The sequence below is a fragment of the Venturia canescens genome, chromosome 10 (genome assembly GCF_019457755.1).
Source record: "Venturia canescens isolate UGA chromosome 10, ASM1945775v1, whole genome shotgun sequence".
Lineage (NCBI taxonomy): Eukaryota > Metazoa > Arthropoda > Insecta > Hymenoptera > Ichneumonidae > Venturia > Venturia canescens.
In genome coordinates, this window is record NC_057430.1 from 10,601,738 (window position 1) to 10,622,499 (window position 20,762).

At 38.1% G+C, this 20,762-nt stretch overlaps 1 protein-coding gene across 2 annotated transcripts in view; it reads left to right on the plus strand.

The window, feature by feature from the left end:
- Ddr (discoidin domain-containing receptor 2) overlaps nt 1–15,744 on the plus strand; it is an 83,871-nt gene extending 68,127 nt beyond the window's left edge. For both annotated transcript variants that reach the window (XM_043430382.1, XM_043430381.1), the window contains exons 12-16: nt 1,381–1,572; nt 3,690–3,782; nt 6,818–6,959; nt 9,378–9,527; nt 9,776–15,744. In XM_043430382.1, the coding sequence (XP_043286317.1) occupies nt 1,381–1,572; nt 3,690–3,782; nt 6,818–6,959; nt 9,378–9,527; nt 9,776–9,937 (739 nt within the window). In that variant the 3' untranslated portion in view covers nt 9,938–15,744. The remainder of the gene's footprint in view (nt 1–1,380; nt 1,573–3,689; nt 3,783–6,817; nt 6,960–9,377; nt 9,528–9,775) is intronic.
- Nucleotides 15,745–20,762: the final 5,018 nt, after the last annotated feature.

A 20,762-nucleotide genomic window follows, 5' to 3' on the forward strand; every position in this document is an offset into this window, starting at 1 on the left:
ATCTATCGGGGGACGCCGCTAGGCGAAGTGTCACGCCTTAATGACTGAAGTGCTTAACCTCGTATAGACGATGGGTATGGGTAATGCTCCATTATTGCTTTTGTTATATTACGATCTTGATAGGAATAAGGACCAGGAGGAAAGAAAGGTTGGGAGCCTTATAAGCGTACGGTGATGCTGCGCTAACGCGATAGCCCTTTATCCGCAGCCCTCTGCCGGATTCCCGTGAAACGAGAAATCGTACCAGGGGATGAGGCCGTTACAATATATGCTATCATATGTTTGATAGTGTTATTTTGGAACGCTTCCTACCGTACAACTTTTACCAAAACAAGCAAAACTTTCCATTCTGTGGTATCGATCAGATGTTCAATCCATTCGATTCCCGTCCACGAGAATTTTCTTCATTATACGTCTCGTAAAGTACCTTTTTCCAAAAGATTTCTTTTGTTCTGCATCGACTGTAAAAAAACGTAAGAAATTGTCTCGGATTAAGGTCAAGAGAAGAAAAATTTTATGATCGAGAATAAAACTGAAATTCTTATTTGACGATCATGTAAAAGTCATCAAAAAAGTTCAGAACGTGAAAGCAGCCTCTCTTCTTTAACTCGCACAGCTCGAGTTCTCCTCCCAGTTCTCGATTCGGTGGACCACAACACACTTCTATTATACCTATCTGATGCAGTGTGCGTGTTATCAATACTCTGCGTCACACTATACCGAGCTTTATCTGTCTCGTACCCAGTGGCACTAAAATATACATGTACATACAGAAGGGCATAAAGGATGTTGGGAGAAAGGGTTGGGGGCGAGACAAACCCCAGGGAAGTGTTCGTGTTTCTCTTTACAATAGATCGAGGAAAAGTAGCAACAGCGAAAGAGTTCGATATACAAATATATACGGGGCATTCGTTGCAAATCCAATCGCACAGAAGTGGTTACTAAAACTCCGACGATTCAAAAACCCATTTTGTAATGATTCGTGAAAAAAAAAACTTCCCATCCATCTTTTTCATTCTCTGTAACAATTCATATAAAAAGAACACATGTACGTTTTTTATATATTTGTGCTCCGCAATGCTTTTTCCGGTTCGATGTTTTAACCATTTCTTTTTTTTATAATATGTGAACGTTTTAGGTATCTTTTCAATTTGAAGCCAATTTTTTCGTAATGCTTTCGTGAAAAATATGATATTTCGAGGCAGTTAAAACCGCGTGGAATTCCTCGTATTCACGAATGAATGCGCTCCGTGAGAGAGAATCGATCCAACACATTTTATGTGCGTGTGTGTGCGAGCTTTATGGCAGTATTGAATGGTCATAAAAATATTACTTCTGAATGCTCTCTTATATGTCTATCCTCCCTCTCATGTATTTTAGGATAGAATTTCAACAAGAAGCGAAGAGGTTGGCGCGGGTAGCCGATCGGAACGTTGCCCGTTTACTCGGTGCCAGTCTCGAGGATGATCCCATGTGCATTGTATCGGAAAACGGAGAGTACGGTGATCTGAATCAATACCTACAGAGCCACATAGCTGAGACTTCTACGGTACACACAGCCAAAACCCTAAGGTAATATCTAACAACGTTCCATAATTTTTCTTTCACTCCTTATCTTTATTTTTCCTACTTTTATTCGAAAATGAACTTCAACAATGCCGTACATTTAAATTCATTCATTTTTTTGTCAATCATCGGATCTTCATAGTGTACTTCAATTTTGATAAGTGCTTAGTCAGTTCAATGAGAATTATGAAATTTGCTATGTTCGAATTTCGGATAAAAAAGTGTTTTCCATCTTTGATTTTTTGTTTTCCGTTCTTTTAAACTCATCCGTGGACATCATTTGGAATAATATTTTCGAATGAATATTTTTTTGACGTTGTTTTTCAAATCCTGACACCTACCATTAGGCAACGATATTTCAACGGGGAAGGAAGTGAGGAACAAATAAGAAATTCGGTATTCCATTGACGTCTGACAGAATTCATGATCGTTAGCCAAAATATGTTGCTTCTTTCCGTATGAAATACTCCAGTTGTACGTGTGCAACGTTATTACATAGAGAATAAGATACGACGAGGAGTTACCTCGGCTCGCAACTCCGACAAAATTACCAAACTGGCCCTAGGCTTTCCTCCATATCCCCATTAGGCATCAGTGGAAATTACACTGTGCAAATAGCAGAAACTCGTGAAGCACATATAGGTGGTCATATATACTCATTGAAAACTCTCACGAGAGGTTAAAATTGCCGGGGTCGTTATTACAGTCAATGTGGAACTAATTACATAACAACGACCAGCTCTTTTTTTCATTTTTTTTTTTTTTTCATTTCCCTACGTGACCAGTGAATCGTTCGAATATAGATGAAAAGTGATAGCCCGCTGTCTCGTATTTTTATGAAAAATAACTGGTACAAAAATTCAGCATATCGGAGAGCAAATAAAAACGGACGGTTTTGCAATACTAATCTGATTAAATCTACTATTGACATAAATCTATCATTTTTCGTTACGTATTTTTCATGAATATTCAAGAGAGTTTGCAATACTTTTTTATGAAATTAAACAGAGCCTAGATAGGACAACCAGATGCACAGGGTGTCCCAACGTTCAATGGTCCTAGGTCCGATCTTGAGTTCAGGATTAAAATCCATTTGGAAAAGTGCCTGGTGCTGTTTTTTGTCGGACTGTCTTTCGATGAGCTGTGACTCTAAAGGATTTCGAGGACCGTCTTCTTTATCCGTGCATAACATCGAAACGGTTAGAAGTAGCGTAAAAGTCCAAGAGACCAATCTTGAAGAGCATCAAATTTCCAACGAAAAAGTTGCCCAAAACTCTCACCTATCTTCAGTAGTTTGATCCCGAGAGCTGTCTGAAAAAAGAACCTGGAAAAACGTTCGCTCTACGGGCCTTGAAAAGCAGACTTTTCGATCAGCTTTCTAAGCTGAACTCCTGAAAATGGAAAACTACTGTTCGGAACTTTTTTTTAGGAAATTCGGTGCTCTAAAAAATTGATCCTATGCTCTCTTAGGCTTTTCATAACGGTTTCGGTTCTATTTGCCCCAAAAGAATGCTCCGCGTTGAGCGTTAACAACTCATCGAAAAAGAGCCTGAGCTTAAATCATCATTAATTAAAAGACTTTTCAAGTCCTGAATTCCAGTCATCATTCGTCGGCATTGAACATCGCGCGACACCCTGTATAGATAACATGTGAACGAATACATAGGATTGGGGAATAGACATACAGAGAAGATTCAAAGTGAACGGAAAAGGCTTAAAGGCGAGACTTTGGAGGAAATCTAAGCTATATATAGAAAGGAAATTCTACGCATACAAACACGCGTTCCGAAATATCTTCTCAATATTAGATACACGCTACGTGCTGAAAAGTATACGTGTGTCTGGTCCGATTTCAACGTAACCGTTTGGCTTTTACCTTTTGCTTCGATTTATTCTGGACCACTTTGACGATTTCGCGTTTCGAGGGGATCCCCGTCGACTTTCGTAAATGTAGGAACCGAGAAAATCGATGAGAACGTAAAGAGATGAAAAAAGTAAAAAAGTAAAAAAATAAAAAAAAAAAAATAACAGGAAAAACGAGAATATCGATAGAGCATCGGATGCATTGGAAAATGCACTCGTGCAAAAAGTATATATGCCGGAAAAAGCGATTTTTCTTTCAGCTTCGGCACTCTCATATACATGGCGACGCAGATAGCATCGGGCATGAAGTATCTCGAAGAAATGGACTTCGTACATCAGGATCTTGCCACGAGGTAAGAACTTTTTTCTTTTTTCTTTACAAAAAAAAAATGTTTGTAGCCATATATTCAATTTGATGAAACTGATTCGATAAACAATCATATCAATTTATCCTCATTCTCATTGTTACGTATGGAATCGTACCATTGAAAAATCAATTTTTTTTTTTATCTTGGATCTTTCACTCGAGATAATTACCAGGGATTTTATCTCGATTGGAAACAAGTGATATTTACTATGAATTTAATTAGCGTTTTTGATGGGAATTGTTTATCTGAATTAATCCAATGAACGGCTTTGATAATATTTTCTTTTGCATTTTTTTTTTCGAGAACTCGAGCATTGTGTATCACCATGATTAGTGGGGGTATATTTGAAGTTTGAACTTCGTAAATAGGACGGAATTCTGCTTAAGTATTCGAGTTATTAACGTCAATCATAAAACTTAATTACAATTCCATTTAGCACACCCTCATCAACGATTCATTTCCGTTTTCGTAAGTTGAAGCATCAGCGAAAGGAGCAATTTTGGGGAACTATGCGCCATGACTCGTTAACACAATATTGGACCAAACACGGACTCTCGTGCTCGTACTAAATATAGCCTCGTGCCCCTTCCATTCCTTTCGAGAGAGAATGCTCGGATTTCTTCTTTGCAATCAATTCATTTCAGCTGCGATAATAATTATTAACTTTTTTTGACACACTTTGTCAGTTGATGCTCAAAATGCTCAAACTCCTTTCGAATGGGATTATTCGAAAGAAATTCGGGATCGATCGACAGAAACAGCGCACTCGTATTTACTGATCCTTCAAATGCACACGAGAATTATGACGGAAAAAAATGGTAAACACCTTCGGACGGTTTCGCTCGAAAGCATACTTGAGACATGGAACTTTCATTTCGTGCATTCTACTTAATCGTACGAAAATGAACACAGTATCGGAGAGCTTCTGATGATGCAAACTGTAACGTTCGCGAAACATCAACTATGCCTTGAAACACTACACGCCATCCATCCGCAAGCCCCAAACTTTTGTAAAAAAAAAACATCTTGAAAGCTCAGAAATTAGTGAAAGTACATTTCAGCAAGAGCATGCTCGAACTATGTTAGAACAACATGCAGAAATGCAACACTGCCAAACTGTAAGCAAATGAAAAATTCACATGCGACTTCAAACGACCTATTAATATTGTCAAAAACATATTTACAGTTTCCAAGGATATGTGCTCGTGGGAAGCGAGTGTACTGAATACGCAAATACTGACAAAACAAATACGTCTTTTCCTATTTTGCCACATGAACTCGTTGCCCTGGTTATTAACCCAGATTTCGTGACACGACGTACCGAGCAGAACCGGCCAGCAAATATTTGGAAGGAACGAATCACATGGTTTGAGCTTGTGTCAGCAGAAGGTTTGAATTTCCGGTAGGAGATTCAAAAAAATATATTGATAACTGGATTTCGTTGAGTAACTGAAAACTACCACGAGATTCAATTCCTTCTTCCGTTGTTTTTTTATCTTTGGCTCATCTGTTAACCATAAAATGATGTCCATCATGGACGAACACAGAATGAAATACTGCGGGCTAGAAAGAGGAAGCGGAGGTTAATGGATCTTAATAAATTTTAAATTAAATGACGAATAATGAGAGCTAGTCGAGGGGCAGACAAAAAAGGAAAGAAGGAAAGAAGGAAAGAGAGAAAAGATTTTAAAAATGAGAGACGAAGTTTTTCCCATGAAAATTAAAAGTTTCGGTCAACTCAAGCTAACAAATTTCACTTTCTTCCTCCCTAATGCACCGAACTTGTATGAAAAGCCTCATTAACGTTGCTCCAAATGTATATTTGTTCAGTACACCCCTTGTGCACACTAAGCAATTAAACAGGGAAAAAATGAAGAGCTTCACACTTTTTCCTAACATCGACCTTTGTTGTTACAGAATCATATCGACAGTCGTCGATTTTCAAACAATGTTGTTTATTTAACACCAACTTTCATGAGATAATTACTTCTCGGTTGATACATCATTTATTTATCTTTAATGAGATAAAAATATTGGAACTCACAGAAATTTGATTCAAAAGTTAGCACCAACTTTTTTCTTCTTGTGTCCTGGCGCGGAGAAAATCAATAAATTTAAAAAGGTTTCAGAAATCGTAGGTATCGGTCGATTCTAAGAGAATCTAGCGATTTTTTAAAGCATTCCTTTCCCATGACCGAATGGTGGCTCAAATTAGAGCAATCGAAATTTAGACTAATTCCGAACCCCTGAGAAATTGCAGTTATATAGGAAAAGCTTCTGCTTCTGCCATTTTTCCAATTTCTATCGTTAATATCTCTATTAAATATTCGGTAACCCTTTTTTTTCGTCGCTATGGGTTTCCTACATTTTTTTATCTATCAGAGAGATATTTTGTATCAGGAATTTAGAATTATTTAGTATATGAATTATTGAATAGAAATGTGGTGATAATGGAATCTTCATAAGCTCCTGTATAAATTTAACTATTTTTGAAATTGTAATTCTTTATTAAATGCTCGATAACCTGACCTGAAACTTCGCCAATCTATTCGCATCCACTTTTACTTTACTGTTATTTAAAATCAGTTATTTGTAGAATATTCGGGTTCGTGAAAGGATGAATACCTCAAGTTTCATTGAAATGTTTTTTCAGGCTCTTTTGATGAATCATCATTAAATTCATTGAATTTTCATAATTTTTTGAATAAATTGCCTTCGAATCTGAAAAGTGATGCTTCAGAAATTGTGCTGATTTTCCTTTCAAGTTGAATAAAATAGTTTTAAGGTCGTGGTTAGAATTCCTGTTAAAAACAATCATGCAGTACGATTACGAAAAAAATAACATTTTCGGAGTTTCATTTTACATCTCATTTAATCAGGACAGCAAAGCTTCTGAGCGATAGAATAATTCGTCTTCCTATCCTACTATTTTTGTGATGCTAACGAATAAACTCGACGAGGAATGCGGAAATGGCTCGGAATAATTGAACGACGTCGGGATCGTGACGAATGTGTTTCAGAAATTGTCTGGTGCATCGAAACTACACGGTTAAAGTTTCCGACTTGGGTCCCGGAAGAGCCGCTTATGTTGCGGACTATTTCAAAGTGGAGGGACGACCGCCGTTGCCTATCCGATGGATGGCGTGGGAATCGATGCTGCTGGTGAGTTTAGAGAGTTTCAAGCATAATGATAACGCGTCATAAGATCAGAGTCATCAATCCAACCGTTCTATTGTGCAACGAGAATTTCCACAAAAGAAATCAATTCGAACGACAAAGGTTGCGCGACTTTTCCTTTGATACTCTTGTCAGGAAGACTAAATAAAAAGTGCGAAATGATACAAATTTTGAATAGAAAATTAAGGGAAACGAACCTTCTGTGTTTGAACTTCGGAACAGATTTCAGTCCTATCGAGCATTGGCCCAAAAGCTAAAAATCAAAAGTAATGAGTGACCAATCAAAACGATACTTTTCGGGGTACACATGAACGGCCTTACACTGAAACATGGAAATCACCGGACTTATTTGTAGCAGAAGTGCAAATGAATAACGAGCCCCTGAATACTTCTGTATCAAAAGCCTCGATTGCACTAGAGGATGAAGCTTCCAGTGAGAGACCACTGCGACGTTTTTTTCCCCCTAAAAATATATTCATTGAGTCTCGTGTTGGATGAAGTGAAAGAGAATTCCCCGTCAGTTTTCCGCTGCGACATGGTGAAAAAATATCCAGTTTGTTTTTATTTGACTCTCTAAAAAGAAGAGTCGACACATGCACACGCGGGAGCTAGACCGGAGTCAAAATACACGTTCGATTCTTAATTGGAAATCCGATAATCACGTGACGTGACGTGTCACATGTTAACTGATGAATGGACCGACATTGAAAGAAATTAAAAAATAAAAACCATTGCGTCGTTAGTGTCAGCACATTTTTTTTATCCACCCGTCAAATAGTATACTGCGCGTGTTTATTTATTAAAACGACTCTGTCACGCTTTCATTCGCGTTCCACGAGTTACGCATCGAGATCGAATCCATATTTTTTTCCCTATCGTTTTATTGCCATTTTCGTGTGAACATCCCACTGATGTAGACGCAGATCGAAACGTGAAAATTAACCACGTGAGATCATGAGCTTGTTTGTTGTTGACAGAAAGCGATGAAAAATCGAATCGGGGCATGCATCCCGGATCGCGTTGCAATCGAATGAATAGTGTGAGCTTTCTACAGGGAAATTCAGGAGCCATATTTTCGATTCCTTAACCCTCCTCGCTGAATACATGAATTGAGTGTATTGCTTCCAACCTTTGTGAAATAGCTGAATTATCCCAATATCGTCGAAATGTAATAAATCCATTGTTTGCTCATGTAATAGCACAGGAATTTTCAATTTGAGCTTGTCTTTCCATTGATTCTTCGAACAAGTGAAATTCCAAAACACCTTTTCGAGCCGAACCAGCGTTCTTTGTTCATTTTTTAAATGAAAAGTTCATTGAAAATAACGGTCGAACCTCCGCCTTTGTCTACTGAAGCTTTGAGTGAATAAACATGTGTGAGCTTTTGTTTTAGACACCGCGAAAGAAATCGTGACCCCGACAACGAATGTACTCGAATAGCCAGAGCGAGATTTTTTTTCAAATGTTCATCAAATATTGTGAAGATTTTACGAATATATTTAAGGTCGATCATGCCCGAAGGATCGTATTTTATGGGTTTCTAAATCGAGTTCATTTTTACTTCCTAATTGAAGATATTATCACTTTAAAGTAATGCCAGAGTTATAATTCGATATTGCAAATAAATTTTTTCGACTTATTTTTGGTAAATGAAATTACAAGCCTCAATGATTATCACTGACTCGACCCGAAATTTCATTCGTCCCTGGCTGAAATACCATAGTTTTTTATGCAAAAAATCGCATTAGAGAGGGCAAAGGCTAAACACAGAGAGAAATGGATCAATAAAAAAGCATTAATAAATGAAAGAAGGCTCAAGTTAAGAAGAAGCAAAATGCTGAAATAAGCAAATGCGAGGTTATACGAGTGCTCATTAACAATTTCGTTCAATCTTTAACGTAATATATTTCTATTTATTAGTAAAACAATCGTCTTAAAAATTTTCCCAAACCTTCATTATATATTTCATTGTTCTTGTGTATTTTTTCATAAATTTCGTAAGAAGTGTTCATTCGTTACATGAAAAGATAAACGATTTACCCCTGTGTATTTTTTTTTGTATTGAAACACGTTTATCTCAACAACCAATAAGACACGAACCCTTTGAAATTTGATATGCGTGTCAGTCGACTGCTCATTTCAACTCTAAGTAAATTTCAAGACTTTCTTAAGAAAATCTTAATTATCACACTTATAAGAGCATTTCACTGAAAAAAGGAACAAAATCGTTTGTTTTATACTGATTGGCTCGCATTAGCCTCGTCCAATATTTACTAATTAGCATCCGTCACAGTGGGGTTTCGTAGTTGCTGGAATTATCTGGTCGAAAAAAAACTACAAAGTTCATCCAGAAATTCATATCGTTACTAATTATTCCGTAACAATTGTTACTTATCAATTCAGGGTAAAAACACCTCGAAAAGTGACGTATGGTCGTTCGCCGTAACGTTTTGGGAAATCCTAACATTTGCTCGGGAGCAACCATTCGAAGAGCTGCCAGATCATCGGATTGTTGAAAACGCGACGTTCTTTTACCAAGAGGACGAGAGGAGGGTAAGTGCGAAAAATAATATTTCGTTATAGCATCAAAAAAATCTTTTTTTCTTTTCGGAAAACAGAGAATCAGACTATTCAGATTCTTTAAAAAGTCTCAACTCGTTCAAAAGTTTTTCGCGAAATCGACGATCAAGAAACTCTGTTTTTTATTTGCCGAGCGATATTTAATTCGCTCTCTGAAAAGAGTTTGTACATTCAGCCAAAATAGAAGAAAAAAGATCGATACAATCTCGCGTTTTTCCCAGATGATACTGCCATTGCCGAAGAATTGTCCAAAAGAGATGTACGATTTGATGCGCGAATGCTGGCAACGTAACGAGGTTGATCGTCCGACATTCCAAGAGATCCACCTGTTCCTCCAGCGTAAGAATCTTGGCTACAAGCCAAATTCGTCGAACGACACTTGATACAGAGAACTGGAAGGCTGGAATTTAATCCGGCTTTCTATGATTGGCGAATTGAATGGCAATTGGTGGAGTTGTCCTTCATCAACGACCAAATAAAAGAAGAAAGTGTGATTTATTCATTCGAACAGGAAAACCACGAGTGCGAATCTCAACTCGAGACACAAATTGGAAAATGGAGAAAAAAAAACACACACAAAAAAATGGAAAAAAGCTTTTGCGATTGCGTCTAGTGTAAAGTAAACGAAAATGAGCGAAACCGTACACGTTTGTATCGAAATGAAACGACAATAAAACGTCGCATTAACCATCACTGCGTAAACATTGTTAATATCACATTATTCATAGAACTCATCTTGGAAGAAACGTGCAAAGGAAAAAAGCCGAGTCTAATTATTTTATCAAAAAATCATGCGATCAACAGAGAGAAAAAACTGAAATCCGAGAAAAAATACTTAAACAAGATCCTCATCGAGGACTTTCGACCAAAGTGTATCGCGAGCAATTTCATTTGAAAAACGCACTCGGAATCATTGTTCATAACCTGAAACAGCGAACCAGCAAATACGAATGAATTGATACATTTCCTCGTACGATGAAATGGTTTTCGGATAATGAAAGTTTACGCTCAACGCAGGCTGGTCCCAGGTGGGATATCAGCATCATGAAACCACATAACCGCAATGGGCGAGTGAAAATGGCACGATATCACGTCATTCATTTTCCTGCATATATTTACAACACAATATCAAGCTCCGAATAATTTTCGTACGTTTTACATTTGCGTTTAATACTGGAATATAAAACTGCCGAAAAATCCAGCCCAATGAACTTTAATACTTTGTAGAATACTATTAGAGTTGGCAGTCTAAATTAGCAAATGGAATCTGTTGAGCAGACTACGATCGGAAGTGTCGTTAACCTTTGAAATTCCTTCTCTGAAAATGAACTATTCAAATGTTATGTCACTGTGGAAGACATAACGTGGATAAAACGATAAAAACCATGACCCCCGAGGATAGTGTGTTCCGAGACAAAAATCCTCGAAACCGAGCTGAAAAACTTCTTAAATAATCTGCTCAATCACTGCTTCAAAAAAGAACGATTTCGTCAACGATTTTTACAGCATATTTGAACGCTGAACGAGACGCCGGGGGATTGAAACTAATTAAACTAATAGAACAAAGAAAATCATGTTTGGATAGAAACATCAGTGGAACCAGGTGGAACAAAAGCATCGAATAATCGCGTGCACATAACAGCGGAATACTTGACACGGAATCCTTTGCGAGAGTGCGTTTGTGCTCGGCGGAGATCGAAGAAAAGTGGTCGGGGGCTGGATGTACCGTTGGTGAAATATACGTTCTATGAATCAAGCGTATGTTATTCCGGAATTGATACTGTCAGCAAACAAGGATTTGATAGGATGCCGGAGGCTGGAGAATCGATGGTTGATAGCAGCGTGTGCTGCTGACTGGAGGATAGCGTTACCTGCTTCTCCTTTCACCGTTCAACGTCCTCACGTCGTCGAGGATATATGTGGGTCCAATAAAAAAATCGTCTGAATTTCATCGTTGTCTCGAATTCTACATTACCGATGCCACACATTCGGAATCCTTGGGCTCTGCCAAGCTAGAAATCATTCATTTCACCTTCGTATGTACGGGCAAGACATGTTCCTCTGTCTCTCTGGCGGCGTTTTCGCATTTTCTGGTGGCAACCAGCAAAGCTGAGAATCACTCTTCAACGTTCGATACTGTTATTCCAGCTTTTCATGACTCATCGGATGCGATGACGTTCAATAGACGGAGAAATTCAATCGTAGCCAAGTGTCGAATTGATCTATTTCAATATGTCGATCCTCCCACTTTTCGACGATCATTCAATGATTTCCGTTGTAAATACTCCACCAATTGAGTTATTTGACGTTCGAGCCAGACTCACTTATTCCCACATTTTTCAAAATATTTTTAATCTTTGTTCAATCGCCATGGAATATGACATTTTTTTTGTAGCCATTGAACGATGTCAGATGCTCACAAAAGGCAAAAAGTGTCGGGGCAGCAATAACTTGAACGTTCGCTTGGCTGCTGATTTTTTCTAGAATAAAAATAGAATTTAAATATTTCAAAGAAAAAGCAACTCATTTGAGGAAAGCCAATTTCGATCTCGAACTGTTCACATCACATTTTTTATGCCAGCACTCCGGATACACTCGAAAGACCACAATTTCTCATAATGCAGTTGACAATGAGATTGGCACGTTAAAGAAGAAAAATGAGGGCATCGCCATTGACATGAACATTGAAACACGAACTTCCATTGTTGTTCCTAACAAATACTTCGCACAGAATCCCATAACTGCTAAAATCGTTCTACAGGTCAAGCACTGTCCTCAGATTCCTGAGAACTCGAAGATCTGCAGATGCACGAACGAGTGAAAAATCCTAAATGGAAGGAAAACTTTTTATACGGGGCATTAGACTACCTTGAGGATGAATCGGTTGAATAAATGTTGAAAATTTAGAGAACTTTAGTAGCTAAAGAATACGAGCCGTGGATACGAAGCGATGAGATTCCTGGAGATGTGCACAATTCAATCAACTCACGCTGTAAGAATATCAGGAAGAATCTACGAAAGATTAACAGAAACAATAGAAATGAATTATTACAAAAAAAATTGTTACACTCGCGAAAAAACTACCGAATCTTTTTTACGTCAAATAAATGGTATGCAAATGTTAACCAGTGTTATACATATATACTAAAGTGCGGTCGATCCGAAGAGGATTGTATACTACACCGTTGAACGATGCCGTTGAAGTGCGACGACGTTCGAAAATTCAGACGAATACACGTAAGAACGAGATTTGTGGGTAAACTTAGATTGGTCTTTTGGCAAACTACTTGTAAGCTTCAAATGCGCTTAGCCAAAGTGCACGAATGTTTGACAATACGAATAGAGGTTTTGGGTAAATTTTTTATGTACGTACACGTATACACATATTAAAGTGCATCGTTTTTAACATTTTCATTAGACTTTTCGACCATCAGTTTTTCTACGCCTTTATCCAAGTAAATAAATCGATTAATTTATAAAAAAAAAAAACGGTCATTGGCATCTGATTATTTGGGGGCAGGATTTCGAACCGAGGCTCCAGGATTTGACTTTAGATTTTTACGTTGTTGCTACCTTATTGAGGATATTCTACTCATGATAAAAGTCGATGACTTTAGGTTCTCGAAAATCATTGAAATGCCAAGTGCTCCAATTGATTTCTTAAAGTATACACACGTATTTACCCAATGCCTATATAAATAAATACTCGAACGTTCCAGCCTCGTGGTTCGATACAGTAAACTTAAGTTCAGTGTAGGAGATTCCAAGTCCAAAGTCTGTTGGTATTTTCTGATAAATTGAGGGAAAAACCGATGAAACAGGTCCGAGGAAGGAAGGAGTCGAAAAAGTACATGAGGCTTTTCGACTTTGATTCAAACTCTGCATCCGAGTGCGTGGTATTGCGACCAGCCGAACTGAAACGTTCTGCAAATATATCATATTAAAAAATAGGTACATGAAGGAAGAGGAAAACGAGAGAGGGAGCATAAAAAATACAGAAGTAAAGTGTTTACGAGCATGAGAATATAAAACTAAACTCTGTATGACTAAATTATATAGCTACGATGTAAAAAGACGAGACGGTATGCAAGGGCTTTGTACATGACACTCTCATCCATCGCGATCCTCCGTCAGAGACTTGAGAAAACTTTTATTTTTCCATTTCAAGCTGATATTGTATTGCGTTGTACAGTTGTAGTGCGAATAAATTCTGGTGAAAATGAATATGCTGGGAGAAGCAACGAAATGAGAGGGTTGCACTTAAAGAGCTCGAGGAAATTTGCCAAAGCTGTAATATCGATAAATAGAGGCTTCTAAAAAAAACAGCAGGATGTGACTTTAGCTTATAAAAAACGAAAAGCTTATTACCGCTCGTGGGGCACGAAGCAATTAGCAGATACGATCGTTGGCGCAAAAAAGAGGAAAAAATAGTTCATTGTTAGTTCGAGGCAATTAATTTTTTTTCTTCCATTTCTCTCGTGTTTTCAATTCGTTTGTTTCGGCCTTTTGGAGAGAATAAAACCTAAAAAAAACGTATTTTTCTGCCTCTCAAGCGAAATTATACATTCTTCGATTATATGCCTGCGCACTTACCGCTTTTATTATTTTTTCTTACCCTCTTCCCTTCTGTACATACTAACACATGCGACTTTAAACACCAGCAGTTATTACTTCGCTCGAATCTCTCCCCTTTTTCGTTCTCGCAATTAAGCACTCCCTGCAAATTATCAACAAATAGTGAAACGCGTGCGGATGTCGTAAGACCTCTTAGAATACGGAAATGAATCGTTACGAATCACTCAAGTTGATATATTTATCTCGGATTTAAATATAAATGTATATACACTTACCTCGAGAAATTCAAGAGGTAAAAACAAGCAGAGAGACTAAGGTAAGCAAATTCAGCCATCGATATTAACTGACGTTGAAACGCTGCTAATCCGGAGCTAGAAATGTATCACGGTATACAGAAACCTAATAATTTATAGAGGAATTTCAACATATCCAGGATCTTTGTATTCCCTCATCAATGCGTGCATCACAAGCGAAATGAGGATGAAATATTAAGTTCTTCATCTTTATTGTCATCGATCTCATGTTTTTTCTGCCTGTTATACGTTTTTATAAATAAAAATCGAGAGAGAAGATCTCTAGAAATCTTGTGAAAAATTGCATTGTTTTCGAGACTTCCACCTTGTATATTCGTCCAAGTGTAATCCACCGCAATTCACAATGGAATATTATAGAATTTGTCGTTTCGTCAAGGTCGAATTTTCGAAGAAAGCAACCATTTTGTTTGACACATTCATATGTATATTTTAAAGAATATAAATATATGGGTATAATACGTACATAAATAATGTAGTATCGAGCTCTTGGTAAAGAATGTACCTATACGTATGTGATAATGAATGGATGTGCTAACTAAAAGAGGATAATTTGAGAAAAGAACATTGAAAGCGCACATATCCAGTCGTTTATTTGTCTATTAAATATGAGGGGATAAAAGAGAGATAAAGAGAGAAGTAACAGTGGGAAAAGTTATTGAAAATGCTGACGAACAATAAGAAATATAAAGAGGGATCGATGTGCAAATGATTTTTAGTCGTTGAAGGACGTCACATGCTCTATCCTCGTTATACATTTTAAAATTGGAGAAAATAAAGAGTGAGAGAGGCAAATGGATAGCTTGTAAAAAGGAAGGATTTAAAGACATGAAAATTTAAATGCTCTTGGGACCTCGTTGTTTCATTGATACACGCCTATCCTGTCATGGTAAAAGTGGGGAAAATTCATCGCCGATAATGCCACGTTAATCATTCAAATATCCGTTACGAATAATCGAGCGTGCGATTATTTTAGACGTCATAATGCGATCATTCTGACGAGAGAAAAACTCGTTTTAAGGCAAATTATATATCGAAATTGTAAATAGATATATCCTAATGTACGAGGGCACTGCACTGATCGACTCGTCGCGCAGTTCTATATAGTATTAGGGAGTTATAATATTGTTATCAATGGCGTATCATCATGTATGAAATATATACGATGTACTACGATTATATTTATTATTAAATAACTCACACCCTGTATAAATGTTCACAATCTATTTAATACGTTTGTACATAGTGGAAAATCCGTTTTCAATAAATACTCAGCGCTTTGGGTTGTCGCTCGACTAAATGTACTGCTCGTCGTTCACGACTTCCTTACGCAAAATCCTTTTTAATCCTTATTCGACGGCCTGATAATCCAAAGGTAAGTGTTGGATCGACATTTTCGAAAAATCGCCGACGCCCAAGGATCCGAAGAACCGTTTGCGTTCATCCGGCTAGCTTACGCAGAGTGGCCAAAAAAGTAAAAGATTATGAGAAATATAACAAAGATCGAACGGTTTTCATGCGTTTCACAGCCCACGAGCTGCTGGCTTTGCAGAAAAAAATGCTGCTCCGCGCGCAGCTCCAAGAATCCGAATAATCTGGGATCGGTTTGTTCTTGTTTTTGTCGGATGCCAGAAAAAATAGGAATAATGAAACCGACCGTAGTTTCGGAGACGAAAAATTTCGAGCTGCTCGTTCCCTCGCTTTTTCATGAGCAAAAAAAGACTTTTTTGGAGAAAATTCGGCCGATCGAAAATGGCTCAACGAGCCAATGCTCCGAAGCTCCATCCATCAATGCCGTTCAATAGCGCAGCTTCGACAGGGCCGCAGCCGCTTCCTCGTTTGGCCTCCGCTGGCGGTCTCTGCAGTAGAAAATATTTGGCGCCACCCTCGCTCGCCAAGCTTACACCAGATTTTCTACGGCTCGTTTAATCATGCATTTAAATCTTTCTTATTCTTTCCTTCCCCATCCCTGGACCATCCCTTGATTATAATAAAGTATCGGAAAAATGTTCGCAAGAGATAGAAATTCCATGATGTGTTCAACTGGCTCGGAATGTCTTGCAGATATACAGACGCGATCAGAAATATGGATACTGCATATAAACCAAACGGAACTAACCTCCCCATATTCTCTCTGTAATCCTCAGCCGTGAGGAGGAAGGAAGAAGGAGCCCGCGGCACACTGGCCGCGTCTCGGGCTCCTACATCCTCGTTTTCGTCATCACCAAGGCTTCATATTAATCCTATATGAAACATTTGATCTGGGCTTCCCGGATTTTCCAAGGCAACGAGGATTATGGAGCTAACCACCTTTCCCTTCCTCTTACCATTCCGAGGGTTTCCTATCTCATAGAATATATCCGCTGAAGAGAGAGAGAGAGAGAGAGAAAGAAAGGGAGAATAATACATCGATGATGCCAATAACGATCCGGAAGGTTGCGGCCCTAAGGCCCGTCAAGGAGGATGAAGGATTATGCCGTAGAGGTAAGTCAACGAAGAGCAGTAGATTGCACACTCTTCGTCTTCGCCGCGGAAGCATCACCCTTGCGAATTGCTCCGCAGGCTTCCTTGGTTCGAGAAACCGTGTGTGTGCGACTGTGTGGCTTACTCACACAGGCTCGTAGGCGTACGCGCATCGTAGGTACGAGGCTTTGTGAAGAATCACAAAACTGTGAGAACTAACATTCTCTTGTGAGAGCCCTTTGATAGCATCGAATCCTAAGAACGCTTCCGCTTCGGTAGCGCCCTTATATGCATTCGCTTGTTTAAACGCCTATCAAAACACCGCTCCCTCACGATTGCCAAGCATATTCCAACACCTCGCGATTAGCCTAAACTCCCCGATCCGGAATTTCGAGTCTTCATTTGCATACCAAATTTGTTTTCTTATCGGAAACACGATGAAAATTGATAATGCACTTTCACACTTTACGCGTTACGTTTTCAAATATAATGCCGGAGCACTGGGCTCGGAGGTTTGTCTTCCATGAAAGAATATTCATCCATCAGCGAGGAATAAAAACGTTGACAAACATTCCCTCTGGCAAGCCGATGAACAATTTTGAGATAATAAACTCTTTCACATGAGTTCTGGGCTTTACAGAATTTTACTGTTATCGTTGGAGAAGAAAGCGCAGGTGCTATCGACTCCGACATAGATTTTTCCTCATTCCTACTTCACAATCCTTTACATTTGAACTTGCAGAATTTATCCAACCATCTACCGAACGACTGAGAAGCAGGGGAACAGATAGAGCTAAAGCGTACGACATCATATCATTTTTATTTGAAATATATTTCGAGCGTTTTCCGATAACGGAAATCGTTGATATAGATGTGAGTATTAACTCGTGATGAAAACGATCGAAAACACCAACGAATCGCGCTCGAAGGCATGCCAAAGCAGTCGAACGCCATCGATAGTATATTCGGTCGAGTCAGCTCCTCGTCGCTCGAAGCACGTGCAACCAAACTATTGAAATCGTCCTGCCACAATTAATTTCTCAAAGTGAATGATGGTTCAACAAGAGAAAATATTGAAAAAGCTGTGAAGTGGATTGCAGGATAATTGGCTCAGTGTGCGAGGTAAACAGCCCAAATTCATTTTCCTATCGATCATCCGAGCTCTACATTCAATTATTATGACAAAAAAAATACTCGTCACCGTGTCGTCGAACGATAGAAATGTAAACTTTATTAAACCCTTAAACTCGTACGAGCACCTTCAAACGGTGCACAGAGGCGAATTGGAATTTCGTAACATCAACAAACCTTTTCCAGGTGAAAGTGTAAGTCAAAGTAGAGACACAAGCACATGATTTCGGGGTAAAATCTCCTGCCCAATCACACGGTGGTAAGTAAAATTGACTATCGATGTTTAATTGGCGAAATAAAAATTCATTTGAAAGAAGGTGATTCTTTATAAAGTTTCTCCACAATTTTAATTGTGCGCCAATGTATGCGATTTGAAAGTCCAAATAAAAAATATTTTTTAAATAAATAAATAAACAAATGATTGAATAAATGAATAAATAAAAATGAAATAAAAAACTATTTTGAAATCTACGTAATTGGGCTGAAAATAGATATTCACCATAAAATAATGTTTTCAGAAGAATTTACCACTCCACAGTGTGTGTTGCAGCAGACACTCGTGTAACGTATAATTAGAAAAATCTAAAGTCCCTTTGACCACATTTACTATCCAATCGATAATGTCCCAGACAAAGTCCTAGAGCAGTATTTCCAACTCTGGCAGAAGAAAAACAGTCGAGAGCATGAATAAATATATATTTATAGTACGCTCGTTGACCAACATGAAAACGACCCTTTCCAGACGTTTATTGAGCTCCTGAGACCTATTATTGGAGAAAATACTTTATATATGTACATGGGAATTTTCTCTGATTCAAAAAAGGATCCAGATGGTTTGTGTTGGGCTCCACAAGAATGGGAACAAATGGAGGGGCAACGTCGGATTTGCAGCATCCTCGTTAATCCTTTTAATTTAGAAGTAACAACGCTGTCACGCGATTTGCACCTGCTGCTGTCGCTATAACCAAGACAATTAATGAAGCCGACATAAGATAAGCTGTCTGGATATATACGTCAATCTCAGAAGTTTCGTGGTGATTTCTTGATATTTTATAAAAACATTTCTATTTCGGGCACCGTCTGTAATTTTTTTTATCAAGAAGCTTTTCGATCCTGTGATGATAAGAGCTCTCGTGAAATAACTTCACTGTTACTTATTCAGGAACGAAGACAATTCTTCGTTTTTAAATAAATTTCGAGCAATTTTAAATAAGAAATTGAATAAAATACGAATATATCCATTCTTCAGAAACATTCAGTCGATTTTACGCTTCCACATTAATCCAATGCGTAATTTAATTTCAACTCGTCCACGCGCTCGAGATAAGAATCTCATATTGGATTCCAGAAATAAAGAAAAAGGCCTTGCAATATTGTGAAAATTGTTCTTCATCGAGATGCTGAAATAAAATTTCAAGGAATCTTAAAACGCCTGGACGTGACTGCCCAAAGTAGTTGTAAAAAACTCTGAAAAGTGTCTTTGCGACACTCCCAAAAAAAATTTGACAAAAATCTTGAACAGCTTCGATGAGATATCCATCAAAATATCTCGGTGTTTTTTGTATCTAGAAGAATCTCCGCAAAATTAAAAAAAAAGTCACGCAGTTTTCGGCTAAATTTCTGCATGAATTTTCTCATTTACTTTTTCAGCATCAGTTGATTTCGAACTCTCGTAGCTCGAGTTGACTGCTTGCCCATTGACAACCTGACAGTAACAATTACACTGCAATCGATACTAAAATAATGCATCAACAATCAAATCAGACTCAGTTTCCAATCGAACTAAATTCACGCACTAATGAAAAATCTACTGCTGCGATTAAAAATGACAACACAAAAAAAAACTTATTGAGCATCGATTTCGAATATGTTTCTACAGATCAACTTAACGATTAGTGATCATTGTTCAGGCACCATCCAAATCGTCGTATTGGCAATATACTTGTATTTGGTAGTTCCATTTATATTAAAGATTAATGGGAGCGAACGATACGATCGGCGATTAAATACACGACGTGACATTCGTCCGACGATTGGTTCTCGCGTTATAATACTATATGGACATATAAATGGCATGATTTATGAATGAGTGCAAATCCGTTGTGGTGGCACGACGAAATGAAAGAGAAACATCAATTATATAACCATTAGGCCGAAAGGGCGAGGCCAATGGAATCCCATTTGGATCAATCCTTTATGCGTACATATATACACGAAACAACGAAGCATACCGCGCTACTGTGTCGTGTGACGACGTTTCACTGTGGTTTGCAATGCTAATTCGTTGAGTGCAAGCTCATCGTTATACAGCGATCTCCCGTTGCGGGCTTCACCTCCGGAAAGGGAGCTATGATATCCGAGGACCACGAGTATCTTTGCAAATTGTTGAGAAGCTCGACTCGCAGGTAGTTTTGAAAAACAGTTGAATTATAAAAACTAAATTGAATTCCTAAAAATTCCCAATTTCCCAATTGTGAAAACTCGGGTTTCAGTGAAATTTCTAGAGGTGCGCTGGATAATCTTCAAAGTTATGAGATTTGAGATGAGAGAATGGATTTTTCGCGAAATACCGAAAGACACATTTGCACTGTTAAAGGTTACAGTTAAACATTGGAAAAACGCAAAGGAAATGTGACAGACCGAAAACACATCTCGAAGCAGTTTCACTCCTGCGAGCATATTGTGTCTGCAGTAAAATGCTCCATGCTGTATAAAACGGAGGCTAGAT